The 20,133-nt window shown below is 46.0% G+C and overlaps 1 protein-coding gene across 3 annotated transcripts in view; it reads left to right on the forward strand.

The window, feature by feature from the left end:
• DOK5 (docking protein 5) overlaps positions 1–12,479 on the forward strand; it is a 154,682-nt gene extending 142,203 nt beyond the window's left edge. For all 3 annotated transcript variants that reach the window (XM_086702530.1, XM_086702531.1, XM_086702532.1), the window contains 2 exons: positions 4,314–4,434; positions 11,993–12,479. In XM_086702530.1, the coding sequence (XP_086558656.1) occupies positions 4,314–4,434; positions 11,993–12,057 (186 nt within the window). In that variant the 3' untranslated portion in view covers positions 12,058–12,479. The remainder of the gene's footprint in view (positions 1–4,313; positions 4,435–11,992) is intronic.
• Positions 12,480–20,133: the final 7,654 nt, after the last annotated feature.

Genomic DNA, 20,133 nt, shown 5'->3' on the forward strand with positions numbered 1-20,133 from the left:
GAACTTGAATAAAGAACAAATAGGCGCCTGTCAGAAGGTCCTGAGACTCAGGTCCTGGGAAGCAGGTACTGGCTGCTACCTTGCTGTGTGAGCCCGGGTCTTAGTGTTTTGGCTTGTGAACACAGACTGGGCTAGATATTCCTGTGCTTTGATATTCCTCGACTGTATTAAATTTTCCTAATAGTTGCAGGATGCAAAATGGATGATTTGGATAATTTTTTTTTAATAAAGAGTTCAAGGATACCTATTTAATGGAAAAATGGGAACAAGACCGTCAGATACGGTATCTGGTTCTTCTTAAAGCACCATTTCTGTATCCACGGTGAGCTCAGATGCATTTGATAAACTGGAGGATGATTCATTCTAATATCAAAGTGTGTTGGTACAAAAAACACTTTTTTTCTAGGCAAGGAAAGCCCAGAACAGCAGGAGTGGTATTGTAACCGTTAACGGGAAAGGGGGAGAGCCCTCAATAAACTACTGCACAGACACAGCCTCTTCCAGCTACAATGTAAGAAGATAAGAAATGAGCAGAGATGGGGGGCACCTGGGCAGCTCAGTCAGTTAAGCATCCGACTCTTGATTTCGGCTCAGGTCATGATCTCGCGGTACCTGGGTTTGAGTCCTGCATCAGGCTCTGCGCTGTCAGTGTGGAGCCTGCTTGGGATTCTCTCTCTCTCCCCTTCCCTCTCACTCCCTCCCTCGCCGTCCCCTGCTCATGCACTCTCGCTCTCTCTCTCTCTCTGAAAGTAAATAAACAGAAAAGAAAGAAAGAAAAGAAACAAGCAGAGGCACCGAAGGCCCCAGGCAGAGAGGTGCGTCCCCACCTTGCCATATGTCTTGTTCACGTGGCCACACGTCCAGCCACGTCCACCTTTTGGGTGGAGCCTGCGTTCCACCTCTATAGCCCAGCCTTCTGAATACAACATTTCTAACCAAATGTTTTTCCATGTTTCTTTAATAACCCTTGCGTGGCCTCCAGCCTCCAAGCTGCCTCTCGGAGTAGCGAGGACTCTGGTTCGAAAATGGCAGGACGTTTTGAGGGATCTTCGCATAAACCGATTTTCCTAGCAGTTTTGCAGATGGGGAGGTTTTTCCAGAAACATCCATGTTACGCTGTAGAAGAAATAGCTATACTTTAAATTTTTATGGCTCGGGGTAATTTTTATTTTTTACTTCTTACTGTGAAACTACTATGATTTTTGTAAAAGGAAAACATCAAACTATATAAAAGTTTGAAAAAAAAAAAAAGGGAACGAATACAATCATTCTCTCCAGACACTTGAAACGACCCAATTTTAACTCCTCCAAAAATGTAGTGCTACTTTCCACTTCCACCTGCCGTACATATGAGCATCCATTCATGCCCCCTGCACTGGGTGTTGAGATCAAGGCTCAGCATACCTTGCAGCAGTAAGGAATGAGGGCAGGAACTTTCCTGATAGACATATCACCAAATGACTTCTCCCCTTAAAGAATTGCATTGTTAAATAAGACTTTTTTTTTTTTTCATCTTTTTTCTCTGGAGACCATGAAAATGCCCCTTTCATAAACCATGGTAATCTTTCAGAGGGTTGAGGAAGAAATAGAAAGCCAGGCTTTGTAATGTTCTCCATGAAACATGATGTTGGTGTCATTGCATTCTTGTTCCTAGATAAGCTTTCTAAAAATATAGTCAAATCATGCTGCCTGCAGAAGTATATTCACAGTACTGTAGTGAATAATTTGAAGCGACAGAATTTTCCCAAATGTTTCCTTTATATTACATTTTTTATAATATCAACTGTGATCTCTTTTTATTAGGAAAAATCCAGTAATCAGTACCTTGGAAATCCAGGTCTTTTCCTCCCTTTATTTATGTATTTTTTTTCATTCCATGTAAATGAGATTGAATGTCACCAGCAGTCACTTATCAATAGGTTTCTGCTTGCTTTTGGCTCTTGCTCGTAAGCTTTGAGACGTCCACGTGTACAGAAATAGAGAAACCACCACACTAGAACTTTTCTATCAGCTTTTTTCTCGGCTCTTTGCCCTTTTGGTCTAACAGGATATGTGTAGGAAAAAACGTACCCATGAAACCTGGTGCGGTCAGAGTCTACCAGGGGACACATTTTGGTAATTGTCCTATTGTGATAGGACTGAGAATTCAATCCATGGCATGTAAATGCAGCACGTATAAATTAAATTACCTCCGGAATACGTGGTGATAATCTCTTCTCAAGTTCAGTCTCATTGACTACAATGAGTTTTGGTCTCCAGAGTATGAAGCCTCCTCTTGCTTTCGCTTCACTGAATGGACGGACAGATGTTAGGGCTGGATGTCCCATGCTGATGAGGTGTGCAGAGTGGAGAGTTTTCTTTAAAAAAATAAAATAAAATAATAATAATCCCTAGGGGCTGCCTGAGTGGTTCGATCAGTTAAGCGTCTGACTCTTGATTTCGGCCCAGGTCATGATCTCACAGTTCGCGAGGGCAAGGCCCACGTTGGGCTGTGCGCTGAGAGTGCGGAGCCTGCTCGTGATGCTTTCGCTCTCCCTCTCTCTCTGCCCCTCTCTGTCTGTGTCTCTCTCTCTCAAACTAAATAGATAAGCTTAAAAATTTTTTTTGAAGTCTTTAAATGGACCTTGTAATTCATAATGATAATACTACCCTCCATGTTTTCCTGTACCTGGTTTGTGCTAGGCAAGTGCCGAGCAGGTCCAGTGGGCAGGCATTTAATGTAACCGCCTCTCATATGAGCAGTTAAAATGACATGCCGCTAGAAAACAGTGGTCTGCAACTCACCGGTTCCTTCATGACACGATGTACAAATGTTCCCCTTTGAGTTGATCTCCCTTCCTCTGGTTCCCAGTTGTCTAGTACACCGTCGTGTCTCAGCTCAATTAACCAGTCTTCAGTGGTGGAGGCTCCAGCTGCCTCCAGTTCTGCATGCTTGCAAATCATGTCCTGCCGCGTACCCTTGTGCAAATCTGTGTGTTTCTGGGCACCCTTATGAGACTGAGGTGGGTTATTTGATAGCCAGGCAACTCCAGGAAATCAAACATTCGAATAGTCACTTCTTCTATTAATGTGTAATAAAACTACGCGTGATTGCATTGAAACCTGGGCTGAGAAGGTCACGATCTCACGGTCCGTGAGTTCGAGCCCCGCGTCGGGCTCTGGGCCGATGGCTCAGAGCCTGGAGCCTGTTTCCAATTCTGTGTCTCCCTCTCTCTCTCTGCCCCTCCCCCGTTCATGCTCTGTCTCTCTCTGTCCCAAAAATAAATAAAAAACGTTGAAAAAAAATTTTTTTTAAAAATAAAAATAAAAAAATAAAAAAAAAAAGAAACCTGGGCTGAGATGAGAGGGTGGCTGAGGACTGCCTCCCGTCCCACTCCTGCCCTTCCAGCTTGTTGTCCCCGTGCACCTGTCCTCCTACTGCACTCCTACCCGTCCCTCTGGGCCACCTTCTCTCTGAAACTTCCCTTGTAAGGTCAGTTCCCCCCGTGTGTCAGACAGGCCACTGATGACTCCCCAGGACCTGGACCAAGAGCCCCGGCTTCCCCTTTTCCTCTCTTGGTATCTGGAACAAGGTATCAGGTGCCTGGAAGCAGACAGCGTTTTGTTCTGATGCCGGGGACAGAATACCGAATTCAGATCAGCTTGAACTGAGAAGAGATAATTGGCTCCTATCACTGAGAAGTCCACGGTTAGTTTCCAGGTTCACGTGGGGTCCAAGGTCACCCCCTTTTCTTGGCTGTCTTCCTCTGAATCAGCTCATTGGCTGGCACACTCTCTCTTCGTTATTCCAAGACAGGCTTCTTTCTGTCCTGTCTCCTGTCCTCAGCAACCTCCCAAGGAAGCCATTCATTCAACGCAACACGCATTATCGTGAACCTACCATCTGCCAGGAAACATTCTAGACCTGGGGGAGAAAGCTGTGAACAAAGCAGGCAGAAACGCTTGGCTTCACCTCTACTGATGCTCTCTTTGCAAAAGTGCTGATAAATGTTCCCAGGGGTTGTGTCTTCTTGTCCTGGCTTGGGTCACCAGACCACCCCAAGAATCAATGGTGAGGTCTCCACCGTGTAACTAGATGGATTGAGCTGAGGCGGAGGGAGGTTCCCCAGAGGAAGAGGGACACGCCGTTGCCAGCAGGGTGAAGAAGCGATGCTGTTCAGTAGGCAAACACAGTAGCCGTGGCCCCCACCGGGAAGCCCTCGCTGATTTGCCCGCCAGCTGTCCATGGTCCTGACCGCCAGCCCTCCGGCTCTCTGCCAGGTGGTTTCCAGCCCCGGGGTCGCTGACGCTCCATTTTCTTCTCTTCGCTGCAGCTCCAGATGAAGATGAGCCAGCGGGCTGCCTCGCTGAGCACCATGGCGCCTCTGCCCCGCAGCGCCTACTGGCAGCACATCACGCGTCAGCACAGCGCGGGGCAGCTCTGCCGCCTGCAAGGTAAGCGCGGGGCCGGGGGCAGGCGGTGCATCTGGCCTCTGCGCAGGGGGCTCGGCCGGGCCGGCTGCCCGCTTCCTGCCCGAGCCGGGGCCCCCGTCGAGGCCTCACTGCCGGGCGCGTGCTCTGTCACCGCGCAGAGTCTTGGGCCCTCGACCCCAGAGGTCCGTGTGGGCAAGAGGGCTGGCGTCCACGCTGCGAGAGGTGGTCTAGGGTGCTGAGCGCGAACGGCATCAGCATCCCTCAGGAGCTTGCTAGCGTGCAGATTTGCAGGCTGCTCCCGGGACCTGCAGAATCGGGAGCTGTGAGGTCAGGGCCCAGCCGTCTGTGTGTCATCAAGCCCTCCAGGCGACTCTCACGAGGGCCCGAGCTTTGCAACCATGTGCTGCTGGAAAGGGACGCACCGGGGTCCGGGTCCTGGGTTCTAGTTCTGCCGGCACTCTCAGCACATCTCAACACATCCTGTCTTCCGGAAAGTGGTCTTAGAAGCAGGATACAGAATAATCCAGGGAGGGGACAATGGGAACAATTAGGGGGAAAAAAATCAGACATTTCTTACCTTTTCAAATGTAGTTTTTATGTTTTATAGTATGTAAGAATACCTGGTGCATATGGAGCTTTTTAGGTTTATTTTATTTACTTTGAGAGAGAGAGAGAGAGAGAGAGAGAGAGAACCAGTAGGGGAGGGGCAGAAAGAGGAGGAGGCAGAGGATCCAAAGAGACTCTGTGCAGACAGCAGAGAGCCCGACACGGGGTCGAACCCATGAACCATGGGATCATGACCTAAGCTGAAGTCAGACGCTTAATGACTGAGCCACCCAGGTGCCCCTGCATACTTCTAAAAAGTAAACAGGTCTATGTGGAGGGGTCCCTGCTGAAGAACTTTCCATGATGAGCTGGAAAATCCCAGAACATTGAAGGGCGTGTGCTCGACAGCACCTAGTTCGTGTGCAGAAATGGGCTGAATAAATGGATGTAAGGACGAATGAATGACCACAGAAGACAGTGGCCTCGGCCGTAAATGGCGCTGTTTCGTCATCACTCATCCTTCCTTTTCGCCCTTCTCAGTGGCCATATCCCGAGTGCCTATGTGAGTGACTGCCCCGTCACTGTGCTTACTTTCCAGAACATACCCACAGAGAGAGGGTTGGGTTAGATCAGGTTGTCAGAAACACCATTGTTCCCATATCATGTTCAGAAATTTCTGCAATATTGGAATTATGTCATGAGCATTTTTCTCCTATCACACCTCTTATACTCAATTTTTTGCCATCTCTTCTACTTAAATAAATTTATTTTTGTAAAGAAAATTGTATTTTACTGCCTTCATACTATTATAGCAACTGGCTATATGTATTTTTAAAATACGATAGATAAATAGCAATTATTGAAAGTTTGAAAGAAGTATGCATAACGTACATGTACACAGAGCTATTGAATTGCTTTGGAACTTGACTTTCCCTACCCTTGCCAGGAGGATCTTTACCCAAAAAAAGGATGTCTTTTTAGATTCTATGTGCCTGGATGTAAAATAGAGTCGAGAACCAAAGTGATGTAGGCTTCATAGGGAGGAAATTGGGAGGTGATCTTAGTTCTTGTGATACAGTGTGGTAATTTGAGAAGTCAGTTTGCATCAAAGTTGATGTATCTCAGGGTTTCCCTAGATTAGTGTGTTTGCAAAGATGCGCTGAGAGTGAGGACGTCCTGAACACTTGGGATGTGTTGGAAGTTTTAGTATTTATTAGTGAACATCCCAGAGCTTAAGAATCCTCGGAACATAGAACATACTCACCTTTCTATCTTTAACTAATCTAACTATCCTTGACCAAAATGAATAGTCATTCATCAGAAAGGATAAAGCCCAAGGGTCTTATCAGGACCCTGATTGTGTAATAATACTTTAAAACATCTTTTTAGGTTAAAAGAGGATTTTGTAGATGCTGTTACCCACTGTTAGTATGCTCTTAGAGTATACACGAGTATTCCGACAATGTCTGCATCTGGTTGCTATGAAGAAAATGGCTTTATTTACAGGATACAGACACATTTTTTTTTCAACGGCAACAAAATTTGCAAATTTACTTGCGTGCAAAAAGCCCGTATTATGGTTGGAGGGCCATGCTCCGCTCATGGGTCTGGGATGATTGTCAAAGACGAGTAATCCACTAATTCCAAAAGAATAGATGATAGTGATAATGCTACCTCTGGAAGCAGAGCAGAACAATACAAGGCATCACAGCAAAGAAAGAAGTTTGCATTCTTTGAGAAGTTCCCGTTATTTTGTATCAAAACCAGCATGCCGCAAATCCAACAACTCGTCGCAATTAAACTTGGGTTTATTCCCTTTATTATTAGGTTTATTATTAATTATCCCCATCCTCCATCACTCAAAAGTAATGAGGTATTACTGTAAAATTAGGTTCAAATTTCTTGGTATAGATTTTTCAAGGGAACCCAGGAATCGTAGTTACAAAACAGCAATTTGAAGATAGTGATGGCGTGGCTTCTAATGAAATTGATGCCAGTCATGAGAATGAACACCGCAGATTTTCTGCACACAGAGCGGATTATCCAGCTTTGTATTGATAACATATAGGGTTTTAAAGATGATAGTTAAAACTTCCGTTGCCCGCTTTTTGTTACATAGTATGATCTTCACTGAACACACACATTTCCGTTTGAGTTCTTGCAGTTTTCCTGTGTGGCGTACTTGGTGAAATATCCTGCTATCTTATACTATCTGTGTGGGTGAAAGTGGCATTGCAACTGCTTCAGAATTATTTGGGGTGTTTTGGCTTTGTGTTTTTGTAACAGTTACTCGAGCAGCCTGTTTGCTTTCACATACTTCCGTTACAAGTGTTTTGTTTTGATACTTTGTTTGTACCAATGTTCACTGAGAGATTTCTTCGCCTGCGGGTTCTGTGTCAATGTGTCTATTTTATCTTTGAGTCACCACTACTCTCTGAGATACAGTACCAACATATGGTCTGTGTGTAGTGTGGGACTCAGTTTACCAGTAATGTGTTACCTTAAATTGTTTTTTCTCTCAGACTGCCTAAAATTGATCTTGCTTCTCCAAGGTGGTCAGTTACGTGAAAAATAGGATGAGTTCATCTATCGTTTCACCTCTTCCTCCCATCTTCCTCCTTCCCTTTCTCCCACCCCTGGATTAAAGCTGAAACTGGGGGAAAAAATCATGACACCATTACCCTGTTGCCTGAGGTTACATGACACATCATTTCTTCTTGTTTTGATGGTTCTTATGAGCTGTGATTCCTCTGGCCGGCTCATTTGCCTGGACATATGTCAGGATGACTTTTCCTGTGGTCGGGAGGTCAGTCTTGGAAAGCACCTAGACCCTTATGGGAGAATTTGCCCGTCAGGTTGGAGAATTTGCCATTTCCTCTCCGAATTTAGTCCTACAGAGCCACCTGCTGGTTAGTTTTGGAATTGTTCTCTTATCCTTGCTGTCTTAGGTGGGGAAGAGGTGCTGACTTTGACCCATGCTGGGCGTATGAAGCCATATTTAATCCACAATCACTGCTTCTCCTGCCCCATTTCTAATTTTCACATAGAAATTCCCTTCTAGGGTTGAGCATGTACAAAATCAACATGTAAAAGAGGTTTATCATGAACACTGGAAGAAATTTAAGAAAGAGAAGCATTTAGCAAGTTGAACGCTGGGTGCGCAGGATTCTTTCAGGAGTGCGTCGCATAACAGAACCACAGAATGGTGTTTTCCCACTTGTGGTCTGTGGAGTACTCACCCGGGTGGAGATGGCCCTTTCCCAAACTAGTGCTGTGGTGCAGTAAGTTTGGGGAAAATGCTACATGTTCAGGGACATTCTCCTTTTTTAGAGATTAAGAATGCCAGTCACTATTTTCAAGATTTTGAGATGTCCTGCCATGAAGAGTCTGTTTAATCTTGTTGAAACCAGGGCTCGGCAATCTTATTTGAACGTGAAACCTCTTCTCTCCTTTTTTATGTAAGCGAACATTAATATACCACCAGTCAAGTGCTAGATTTGTTCCTCACAAGGCAGACACGACATACTGAATGAGTATTTTTTTTATAAAGATACCCTTTCTTGAAGGCCTGCTGTATTGAAGGCTTTGCACTGAGTTCTTATCATACATGATCTCAGTCCTTAAAACAGCCATGCGAGAGTATATTATTCTCGTCTGCAACTAAGCAACTAAGAATTTGAAGGGTTAGTAGTGAGGTCCAAGGTCACCCAACTGGTAGGTGAGGTCTTTGTTTCTCTATTCATTCACCCACTCACTCTCTCGTTCAGTTGGTGAGTGTTCTTGGAGCATTGCTCTATGCCAAGCACTGTGCTAGGTGACGGGGACACACAGGCTGCTAGACAGGCATGCTTCTGCCGTCCTAAAGCCGAAAGCCTAACGGAGTCACGGGCAATAATTACACAAATGTATTTAATATCAAATTTGGTCACATTGAAAAGAAACGTTATCTGTCATGGAGAGCGGTGAAGCAGAGTTATTGGTCTGGGAACGATCAGAAGACAAGAGGGGCTTCTTTAGGTAGGGCATCTATAACAGGGGCCTGTAGCATTACCTCGAGACCTGCAGTCTGAGGAAAAGCAGCCATTCTGCAGTCCCAGGAAAAGATTCTCCATAGGGAGTTCAGCAAGTGCAAAGGTCCTGAGACAGAAATGAGCCGGGGCAGAGACCAAAATGGAAGCCGCGTAGCTGGTGCCTAAGGGGCGGTAGGAGACAGCAGGTGAATCAGCTTCCGTGGGTGCCCTTCACCTCCAAGTTACCCTCCTGGGAATCTTTAGCCTCACTCCAGAGGGGCTCCATGACTCAATGCCTCCCGAATCCTTTTGCTGAATTGCCTTGAACGGTAGCAGCACTTGTTTAAAACCAAGGAAAACATAGGCATGCAACTCATTTATCAGATTTGACTTTCGGGTATTTCAGGAAGTCACAGATTGGCACCAAATGTTTGCGTCACACCCTACCGGCATCCGGCATGTTGCCTCATCTGGTTCTCCCGGCAGCAGTTTGATTTGGCAAGAGCCAAACGGAGGACTGTGTTCTCCATTTCAGTCACCGCGGAACCCGAGACCCTTAGAGGCCAAGTACTTGCTTAAGATCGCGTGGCTAGTGGAGGGAGGGACTGGCATTAAAGCTCCTTTCTTTTCTCGTATATTCTTACCCGGGAGAAGAAATCCTGCCGCCATGACCGTTTCCAAGGCACATACCATACGATGGAAACAGGTCGTCCAGAGGATTGATTCCAGCCCGTGCGATTTACCTATTTAAGGATGTAGGTTCCCAGAGCAAGTGGCAAGTCAGCATTGTTTTTTTCCATCTTAATTCTAACGTAGTCACATACATGGTATGTGCATCGGTTAAGAAGAGGTAGATTAATATCTGAACACGTGTCAAAAGGCAACAAATAAATGAAGGTCTCGAACTCTCATGTCTCTCTGGGCCAGGGAGGACGCGCAAACAGCGGGACAGGGCACAGGTGGGTGTGGGTTGGTCCCTGGTGAATCACAGGGACCCTGGGGCAGAAGATGGGCCCGGTGTGTTTTCCAGTTTTACAGGAGAACAGAGAAATCGGCACCTTTACAGAACTTTTGAGGTTATTTGAATAGTGACAGTCAATTGCCAATGTGTTATGACCTGTGCAGGCCAGAGAACATGGGCCCAGATGGGGTCTGCAGCCCGGTACCAGCTCATGATCTTTGTGTGAACTGCAAAAATGTGGGACAGGTGACTCCACCACCTGCCTTTCAAACCAGCGTTCAATTAGCCAGCGCGATAGAAGCTGCAGGGGTTTCATTACAATCTGACCCCAGGTGAACACTCTGAGTCCTTTTATTCAAACTTTTAGAGCCTAAGGAGCCACAGATGAAGGTTCGGGAAGGGCTTTGTACTTGATTTGGGTTTTGCATTGATACTGTTTGTGCACTGTCTGCTTCCCTTGGGAATTTTTATCAAACTGTGACAAAGACGTACCAGGATGTTCACCTGTCGCACTCAAACGCACTGAGTAATCTCTGCACCGGACATGGGGCTTGAACTCATGACCCTGAGATCAAGAGTCCGATATTCCACCGACTGAGCCAGCGAGGTGAGCCCATAGCATCCAAACTCATCAGCACAGTTTCTCTATGTGACAGCGTGCGCACACGTGTGTACTGGAAAGAAAATAGAATCTGTGTTCAAAATGGTCAGGAGGTTGGAAGAAACGATCTCTTGGGATTTGGGATGTTTTAATATTCCAGCTGCTCTGATAATAACCACTGCTGTTGTGTACCAGTGACTGTATGACTATAGATTTCCTTACGATCCTGATTTGAGGCTTGCAAATATCTGAGTCCATGACTTATGTCCGAAAGGTTCTGACTAGGTCCGACGGAGGTCGGGGCCATTGTGACAATGCTCTGGAGGGCACACTCAGCCATGTGCCACATAAACCTTTTTGCTTGGCACAGTATTTGAAAACAGCATTGTTTTAGGGGCCCCGGGATGGCTCAGTCAGTGAAGCGTGTGACTTTAGCTCAGGTCAGGATCTCGCGGTTGGTGAGTTCGAGCCCCGCGTCGGGCTCTGTGCTGACAGCTCGGAGCCTGGAGCCTGCTTCGGGTTCTGCGTCTCCCTCTCCAGCGGGGCATGGGTGCTCCATGTAGCCGCAGCCCTGTTGCTGTGTGACCCGGGCCGGACCCGGGCTCTGCTCCTGCTCAGAGCTGCTCCATAGCCCGCAGCGTGAATTTCGCAGCTTGTGGTAAAACCTCTAGCCAGCAGATGGCAGTGAAACCTCTCGTTTGTATAAAATCAAGCGCCCTGTCCAAGGGGACTGGCAGACGGGTGGCCTGCCGACCAAACCACCAGGTCTGCTGTCTGTTGTCGTTAATGAAGTTTTGCGGGACATCCGTGCCCATTTGTCACGTATTCACCGGGTCGCTTTTGTTGAGTAGCTGCAGTGAGACCATACGGTCTGCAAAATCTGAAATATCTAGTATCTGGCCCTTTATAGAGAAGGTTGGCCAGCCCCTGCCGTAGGTCACAAAGGCTGCTGACAGTGGCCCTTGGAGCTGCCTTCCTGACTTCTTCACTTTTCTTGGTTTGGAACCTACACCTGAAATAATAAAGCCTGTGTGGATTTTAGGGAGTCCTCCTGATAAAAAAATTTCCTAAGTATAAAGATAATATTGCCTTATTTCTGATCAGGTTTCCAAAGAGTGCCTACACAAAAGATTTCCTAGTCCTATGATTCTTCTCATTTCCTTTAAATACCCCGAATATAGGGGTTGATGAAAAATTTTAAAGATTAAGGAGGAATGTCACCGCTAGTGGTCTGATCACAGCTCAGTGCAAAGACCACATGCAAATGATATGGTAATCATGAAGTCTCTCCTGACTCTTATTTGCATATCACTGTGAGTGGCCTCTGGAGAAAAAAGTCCTATGTTGCATATCACTTGATTCTGTTATATAGAAACTTGTCGCTAGCTAATTTGATTGGGGGCTTTCTTGAAATGTAACTGCCGGTTTTAAATTCTTTTTTTTTTTTTTTTTTTGGAAAAGATGTTGCCAGCCCTCTGAAGCTTCATCGAACAGAGACTTTTCCTGCCTACCGATCTGAGCACTGACACGAGCTGCCCAGAGTGGTTGTGGGACGCACCGGGGACGTGTCAGCCACCGCAGATCCTCGAGGAGGCAAGATGACAGTGAGGGAGACCACGAAGGAAAGAATCTGAAAGTCCCCGGCTGATCGTGTGGTCATTGGGAAACGGCAATGCAATATTTGTCTTTTTCTTTCTTTTTTTTTTTTCTTTTTTTAAAAAATCTTAGCGTGATTGAAACATGCTCTATAGATTTCGACTTCTAGCTCCCCCTTTTACAGCTGGACAGGAAGGAGTCAATGCCGCAAAATGATTTTCTATCGTAGATACTGTGTCCCTTCCACTTCCTCTGAATCTATCCTTTTGTGGATTCTTGTGATTTCCCTTCTGAGTGTTTCAGTTGTATGACAGTCAGTACTGACAATAAAATGGCTCTTCATTATTTGTTATTTGCTGATACTGTATTCCTCACTTATTAATGCTATGGCTCCGGTTAACTACTGGAAGTTATTTTTTATTATATTACCGACACGTGAAATCAGCGCTTTGACCTGACTCCTACCTGTGAGGTTAAGAAGTATCTTCAAAGGGCCCTTTAGCATTCTCTACGGGGTTATAATGTTGCTCTCGCGTGATCTTCCTCCAATCACCCACCTCCGTTTTTTAAAAGCCTTTGTTTTATTTGCAGTACCTTCATAAAACATTTTAAAATAAAAGAACATTCTTCACCCCCTATGTTCTTTGGATTCTGGCTACTTGGTTTTCTCTTATGTTTCCAGTGTTTATGAAGGTATGTGAATATCTTCCTTACGAGCCATGAGCGTGGCCTGGCATTGCATTTGACGTCTGTGCAACCGTTTACACGTTTGCCCACTCATTCACGAAGCTGGTCTGCACTGAGCATCTTCCAGTTCCAGATGCTGTGCTAGATAGAATCCAGGGGTACAGGGATAAAGAGATATGCGGGCCCTGTCACCAAGGACTTCAAATGCATAGGAGTATGACAAGGAAATAAAGTTGCAGTTGTAACACAGAGTGACATCTGCTAAATGGGTCCCCAGTGGGCCATGTGCCTCTGAAGAGACGGTCATTCTAGTCCCCAGGCTTTCCCCCTGGGAGCTTCCAGGTGGGAATTAAATCCCGGGAGCTCCCGAGGCTGGAATGGCTATGACTGCATGGGAAGCGGGGTTCTGTGTATGTCGGTCACCACTCTGTCGTCAGTAGTGTTCCTTGATAGAGTGTAGGGCATCGATTAAGTTTGATACACAATGACTGTTCTTTTAGTGTAAGTATATCCAAAACATTGCATGAGATGTCATTACACTAAAAATGGCTCATTGCATATCTTAGACTGAAATTTGTTGGGATGGTCCGAATTTTTCTGTGCTAAATATGGCAATCCTGTTTCCCAGGCACGAGAACTGTGCCTTACACATAGCTCATGCTTGAAAGATATGTGATGATTGACTGGGTGGTTGAATAAACTCCTATCCTGGGGATAGGATTCTTTCTACGAGGGGAGGCAAGTTATTATCGATTGTATACTTTCTCAGTGCCAGGTACTGAGGTAGGCCCTGCTAAAATTATTATTTTCCCTGGAAAATCCTATCCTGTATTTTCTAGGGAAAGATGTGAATTTTACTCAACACCAAGCAAGGGCCAGAAAAAGATTCACTTTCATTTGTGCTTCCTCCGAAACGTGCATAATTTCCAAAAATGGGAGATTGACCAGTGAAACCCCAAAGGCCCTGCTAAAATGCAAGTTTGCCGAGCTAGATTCCCAGTTGGATCTGAGTTAGTTGGGATCTCCAAGGACACTGCTGGTTAGGATGTGTTTGTCTCAGAGGTGGGGAAACACTGGGAGGGGGAGGAGGGTTAAATTCAGCCGAGGATTAATTAGTGGGTTAGGGACACGTAAGTGACTTCGTGCTTTGTTGGGGTGCGTGTGTGTTCTGTGTTGTGTGTGGCTGCTTCTCCCATTACGTCAGCTCATCTGCCTTCTCCCAGGTAGATTCACATTCATCTTTTTAAAATTTGGTTCGCCACACACATTTGAGCATTCCCTCACCGTTTGTTGTCCTTACTCTAGCTGGCTTTTGTTTTATTTTCCTTTTCTCCCAAAACTGTCTCGTAAGAAGTTCTCCCTGGTTCCCAAGGTCTCGGCTGCCAACATGGGGGCTTAAGTGGAAGAAGGAGATAAAAGGAACAGAGTTAAATAATTATAATTTTAATGAAGTCAGAGTTCCTGGAGCATGTCTAAAGCTAATGAGTGTGTAAAGAAATGTTGCTGAATGTAGGTAACTAAAAATCAGAACCTCCTTTAGGACTTAATTTGGTTTTCTTTTTTTAGAGAAAGAGTGCAAGTGGAGAGAGGGGCAGAGGGAGAGAGAGAATCTTAAATAGGCTCCACACTCAGCGTGGAGCCCCCCAAGTGGGACTCGATCCCACGACCCTGGGACCATGACGTGAGCCAAAATCGAGAGACGAACATTCAACTGACTGAGCCAGCCAGGAGCCCCTAGGACTTTTGGAAAATGAAACATATGACAAAAAAAAAAAAAAAGAGAGAGAGAGAGAGAGTTCTGTTAGGTTATCCTAATGCTTCTTATTTATTGTCAAGCACTATCATTCTAAGTGCTTTACTTGTATTCTCTTATTTAATCTCCACAACAGGTCCATGAGGTAAGTATAATTTTTGTCCCCATTTTATAGACGGGGAAACTGAGTCTTAAGGAGCCTGAGTCATCTAAATAATATGCCCAAGATCTCTTAGCTTTGCTAGGAGGTGAAGAGGCGTGTTAAAATTTTCAAGTTTATTTGCAAAACAGAACAAAAAATCTTTTCAAGTTTATTTGAGCAAAATTTGTTGGAATCGGGTGGCACCAAGCCAAAGGTGATTAGAGGTGCTCCAGACACAGGACCTGGCAAGAGATTTTTATAGACAAGATGTGGAAGCAAAGCAAGGAAATTATCTGATTGACTCTAGCTTAAGTGGTTGTTTTATTTGAGAAAGCTGCTTGTGATTGGCTGTTCTTAAACATTTCATTTCCTCGGAGTCCCATGCATTGACTCTGGCTTACATTTGGTTTGCTTATGTTTTGGTTTGCTTACGGAGGCTACCAGGACCCTAGTGCCCTCCTTGTTTAATTACTTTTAATAGCCACTAAATGGTCGACTCGCATTGGAACCCAGATATTCTGATTCCTGAGCCAGCTGTATCAATCCCTAACACATGCTGCACACTTTTCTTTAAAGGGCCAGAAGATAATTTTTTTTTTTTTTTTTTTTTTAGTGTTTGTTTATTTTTGCGAGAGACAGAACCAGGGAGGGGCAGAGAGAGAGACAGAGGGAGACACAGAATCCGAAATAGAATCCAAACAGAATCCAAAACTTAACGGCTGTTAGGCGTTAAGTTTTGGGGGAGCCAAAATTTATACTCAGATTTTCTTTTTTTTTTTTTTTAATTTTTTTTTTCAACGTTTATTTATTTTTGGGACAGAGAGACAGAACATGAACGGGGGAGGGGCAGAGAGAGAGGGAGACACAGAATCAGAAACAGGCTCCAGGCTCCGAGCCATCAGCCCAGAGCCTGACGCGGGGCTCGAACTCACGGACTGCGAGATCGTGACCTGGCTGAAGTCGGACGCTCAACTGACTGAGCCACCCAGGCGCCCCTATACTCAGATTTTCAGCTGAGTGGGGGGTCAGTCTCCCTTCCTCCTGAGTTGTGCAAGGGTCAACTGTACTAACAGTCTTTTCTTCCCTGTAGTCCCAGGAAAAATACACCCATTTTCAGATTTCCAGCCAACTCAATCCTTTCCATTCGTGTTAAGGTCTTAAGTTCTTTTGTTTAAACATTGGAAGTTAGACTGCCCATCTTCTGACGAAAGTCAACAGTTGGCTGAGTTCAGAGTGAGCTCGTTGGCTCAATCTGTGATGATTTGACTCAGCCAAGGCAGGACCCACGCTAAGCATTTGCCTACAGCTGTGCTGAATAGGATGATGCCACGTGCATTCTACCCACTGAACTTGTAGTTATCAAACGTTGGTGGAAGATGATCATTCTGTAGGTCTGGGGCGGAGCCCACGATTGTGCATTTTCAATCAGCACCTCTAGGTAATTCTGATGCAGGCGGTATAAAATTCCATTTTAAGGATGGAATTCTTTAAAATTTAAATTCTTTAAAATTCCCCCGTCCCCACCCCCGCGGAGATAGAAACGGAGAGTTCCCATCAGGTGAGATCTGGCACCTGGCGGCCATCAGCAAGGTGTTCTTAACCAAGACATCCCCAGGAAGTCAGGAGGAGGAGTTGGGACGCCGGGAGATGCAGGGATTCGGGCACACAGGTAGGAGGGCGATTCTGCACGTGGGTTGCACCCAGGAAGGGGACATGTGTCGTGATTGTGGCTTGGAAGTGAGCTCCTGCGTGGCCGCTTCGGTGCCTCTGCGATAGTTTCTTTGTTGCCATGACGACTAGGAAGGGACTCAGTTTGACCTTCTTTGTTTCTCTAAGATGCCTGAAGTCCCAGGGCCTCCTGTGCTGCTCTTTTTTTAATAGGAAACCGCCAGCCAGGAGCTACTTGTGAAAGCAGAGCACAGTCTGCAGAAGTCAGGCAGGGCGAGGACGGAGCCAGAGTCCAGCTGGTGTTAATGAACCAGCACCGAGCCACCAGCCGTCTGGCCTCCCGCCGCCCCGCCTGCCCCAGCGTCCTCTCATCCTTACTGTTGAGCAACCGTCTCTTCCTTGGCCTTTGGTACCGTTGCATTTCCCTCTGCTGAAAGGCAGGAGTTTCTTGGGGGGGATTTAAGATGTTGGAGGTGGGCAAAGACTGGTATTTTTTGCTCTGAGTTTTGCCAGACCACGAGGGCGCCTCTGTATGACTCTAGGTTGCTTACGTGTTGTGTTCGTTTGCTTGTTTACCCTGGAAACCCAAAGAGGCGAAGAATCAGCTTTGATTGTTTGTTTTTTCGGTAGCTAGTTACCCTCTGTAGGCACCACCAACGCAGCACACGCGGGAGCCCTCTCTAGAAAGGGTCTGCATCTGGCCAGAGTCGACCTCCTTCCTGCTTTTGTAAATAAAGCTTTATTGGCACAGAGCTGTGCCCATTTCTTTATATATTAGCAGTGGCTGCTTTTGCATGACACCCAGAGAGCTGAGTGGTTGTGGCAGGGCCATACGCCCTCTGCGGGAAAGGCTTGTCGGGTCCTGCACTGTATGACCTGTGCCCTCAACCAGCCGATGGCTTAGGTTCCCCGCTACTGCACGTGTCTCCCATCTTCCGTGTTACCTGTGAAATCAATGTTCTCCGTGAACGGGACGCTCAGCAGGACCTGGGCCCTCTCGCCGCAGAGGTCGTTGTTTCTGCCGTCTGTCCCTTTGGCCCAGAAAAATCTTACCTTCCTCCACTCTTGCAAAACTGACCCTTCAGACTTCAACTTAAACACCAGCCTGTCGAAGTTCCTTCCTGAGACCCCCAGACTGGACAAAGTCACCAGTCATAAGCTTTGAGGAAGCCCCATTCTAAACATTAATGGGTGCTGTGCATGAACATTTCCATGTGGTTAGTAAATTGCCTGCCTTTTCCATGCTTCTCAAGTTCCCTGAGAGAAAATGTTCCGTCTCTTGGGCTTAGCTTTGTACCCCCAGCACCAAACAAAATTCCTAGTGAATTTCGTGCGTGCTCAATAAATACTCACTTTGTAAATAAAGAAATGGAAAGTGAGACCACAGCAGGTGCATCGTTAAATCACGGTGTACGTGATCTGGGCTCTACCTCGGACGAGTAACCTCTTTCCTACAGAGAGGTCGGCCCTAATATTTGAACTTGCTTCAAATGCAGAAAGCAGGCAATATTATTCTAAGAAACACAGACAACCAAAGAAGTGCATTGTATTATTTCTCATGTTCATTTCCTATATGACCTAGAAGGAAAAGGAAACGTAGGGCAACCCATAGTGGCTTTTGCCTTCAGTCCTACCTTATCCATCATTAAACCTAAGCTACCTCTCTTATAGAGAGGTAAGCCCTAACGTTTCTGGAACTCCTGTGCGCTGACATAATCCTTACATCGTGCCTGTGAGGTGGCTAGCCTCCGCCTCATTTTATGACGTAGGGCCTAAAGCACCGAGACTTGGAGCGACTGGTCTCCAGAACAGTCTAGCTCTAGCGCCTGCATTCTTCTGCTTGCGTTTCCCACTCTGTGTGCTAAGGTGCCATGGGGTGCCATAGGGAACTCACAGAGGTGCTGTGGGATAGATCAAGTTTCTGCAGGAGAAGGTGATACTCCACATGTATTGGACCCACGGGAATGACTCCTGGCCAGAGGCTGTTCAATTTCAACATCAGATCACACCAAATTCATTTCTGTGACGCCATTGTTGTGAAGCTGGGTTTTGGGTAGCTGCTCTTATAAAAAAGCAGAAGCACTTCGTGAAAATCCATGTGGACAAGGACGTGAGGGTGGGGGTGGGAATCCAGTCTTATTCCCGAGGGCCTGGCAGACACACACATCCCCTTAGCAAGGAATTGTGAGTAGTTAAGAATAAAATACAAATATTTTTTTCTTTCGATTTCGGTGTATTTTTTTAAATGGCTACTAAGTTGTCAGGACATAAATACTGAAATTCTTCAGATGAACCTAGCAACTTGATAAATGGAACCGCTGAGTATTTCTTTTGGTCTAAGAGCACTAGGAAGAAATTCCTGAGATCTTAAGAGCACTGTGGACAGAGAAAATGTGAGACCCTCTGTCCCCTATTCTGTCTCTGCCTTGGCCACAGCCCCAGATGTAGGCTCTAGGGTGTAAGCCCCCAGGTCTGTATTTAGTACCCACAGCAGGACGGTTTTATGGGTACAACCCACGCAGTCACACAGGGATCCATGCTCCGAAGGGCCCTGTACTCGGTTTATTGCTTTACTGTAGCCATCTTGATATTCTTGTCCTTTTTTTTAATCTTTGAACGTGTGTTTGTAAGTAAAGTCCAGTGGGACAGTGGAGCATGTCTATCGGCAGGGAAGGTAGCTGAGGTATGAGTGTCCACTCGCTGGCCCTCGATGCCTTGTGTGCGACTAGCACTCATGATGCCCCATGAGCACACAATTCCAGAGGCCCCCCGATGTGTGGGAGTTCAGTGAGACCCAAAGCAAGTTCAAGATAAGTGTGTTACATCCATCACCGAGTAAGCAGGGCCCTTTCCCTGTGAACCAGGGAGCCTTTCCCTCTGAACCTGAACTTGCTTCAAACGCAGAAAGAAAACAATGTTATTCTAAGAAACATGGACAACCAAAGAAGGTATGTCTCACTCCTGCTGCTTTCCTATGTGACCTAGAAGGAAAAGGAAAGATAGGGCTACCCATAGTGGCTTTTGCCTTCAGTCCTTCCTTATCCATCATTAAACCTAAGCTACGGTATTGTTGCTAGAAGGTACATGCATAAGATGTGATCATAAAATGAAATAAAGTCACCGTGTTCACTTTGTGCGGTGTTTCCCCTGTTCGGGGCAAGAACAAAGTAGATGAGCCCGTTGGAGCCACAAAATGGGAGCCGTGCGATTTTGGTGATTCAGCATGTGAATTAAATGTTCTTATATTAACGTTTAAGATGGAGACAGCACAATAGGAAGGGGACCAGTAAAACCCCTGCTACTCACTCGGAATGTTAATTTTTCCTATGATCACATTAATAGCAAGTGACAAACACAGTGACAGGTCGAGAGCGAGGAAGGAAGAAAGGAAAACACTTTACATTTCAGTTCCTTAAGTGGCAGGTCTTTCCTGCGTTTTGAACAAGTGCGTTTTTGTTTTGCACTTGGTCTCACAAATGCTGTGGCCGGTCCTGTGCCGAAGATGCCCCCGGAAGAAAGGGCAGGGTGAGCAGGACAGAGGATTATGCTTCAGGTGTCTTTTCTGTCTCTTTCCTGCTTCCACGTGGGGCTCCCGCCCAGAACTGTTGCTCGCCTCTTAAACCCTCCAGTCCAGTCATTCAATAATTGACCTCTATTGAAGACACTGGGCGCAGTTCCTATTTTGAGCAAATGTCACGGTGGCTGCACCGCGCTAAATACTGTAGAATTATTTTCCTCATCACTGAATTCCTTTTA

Source organism: Puma concolor, chromosome A3, assembly GCF_028749965.1.
Source record: "Puma concolor isolate L17-30 chromosome A3, mPumCon1.1.hap2, whole genome shotgun sequence".
Taxonomy (NCBI): domain Eukaryota; kingdom Metazoa; phylum Chordata; class Mammalia; order Carnivora; family Felidae; genus Puma; species Puma concolor.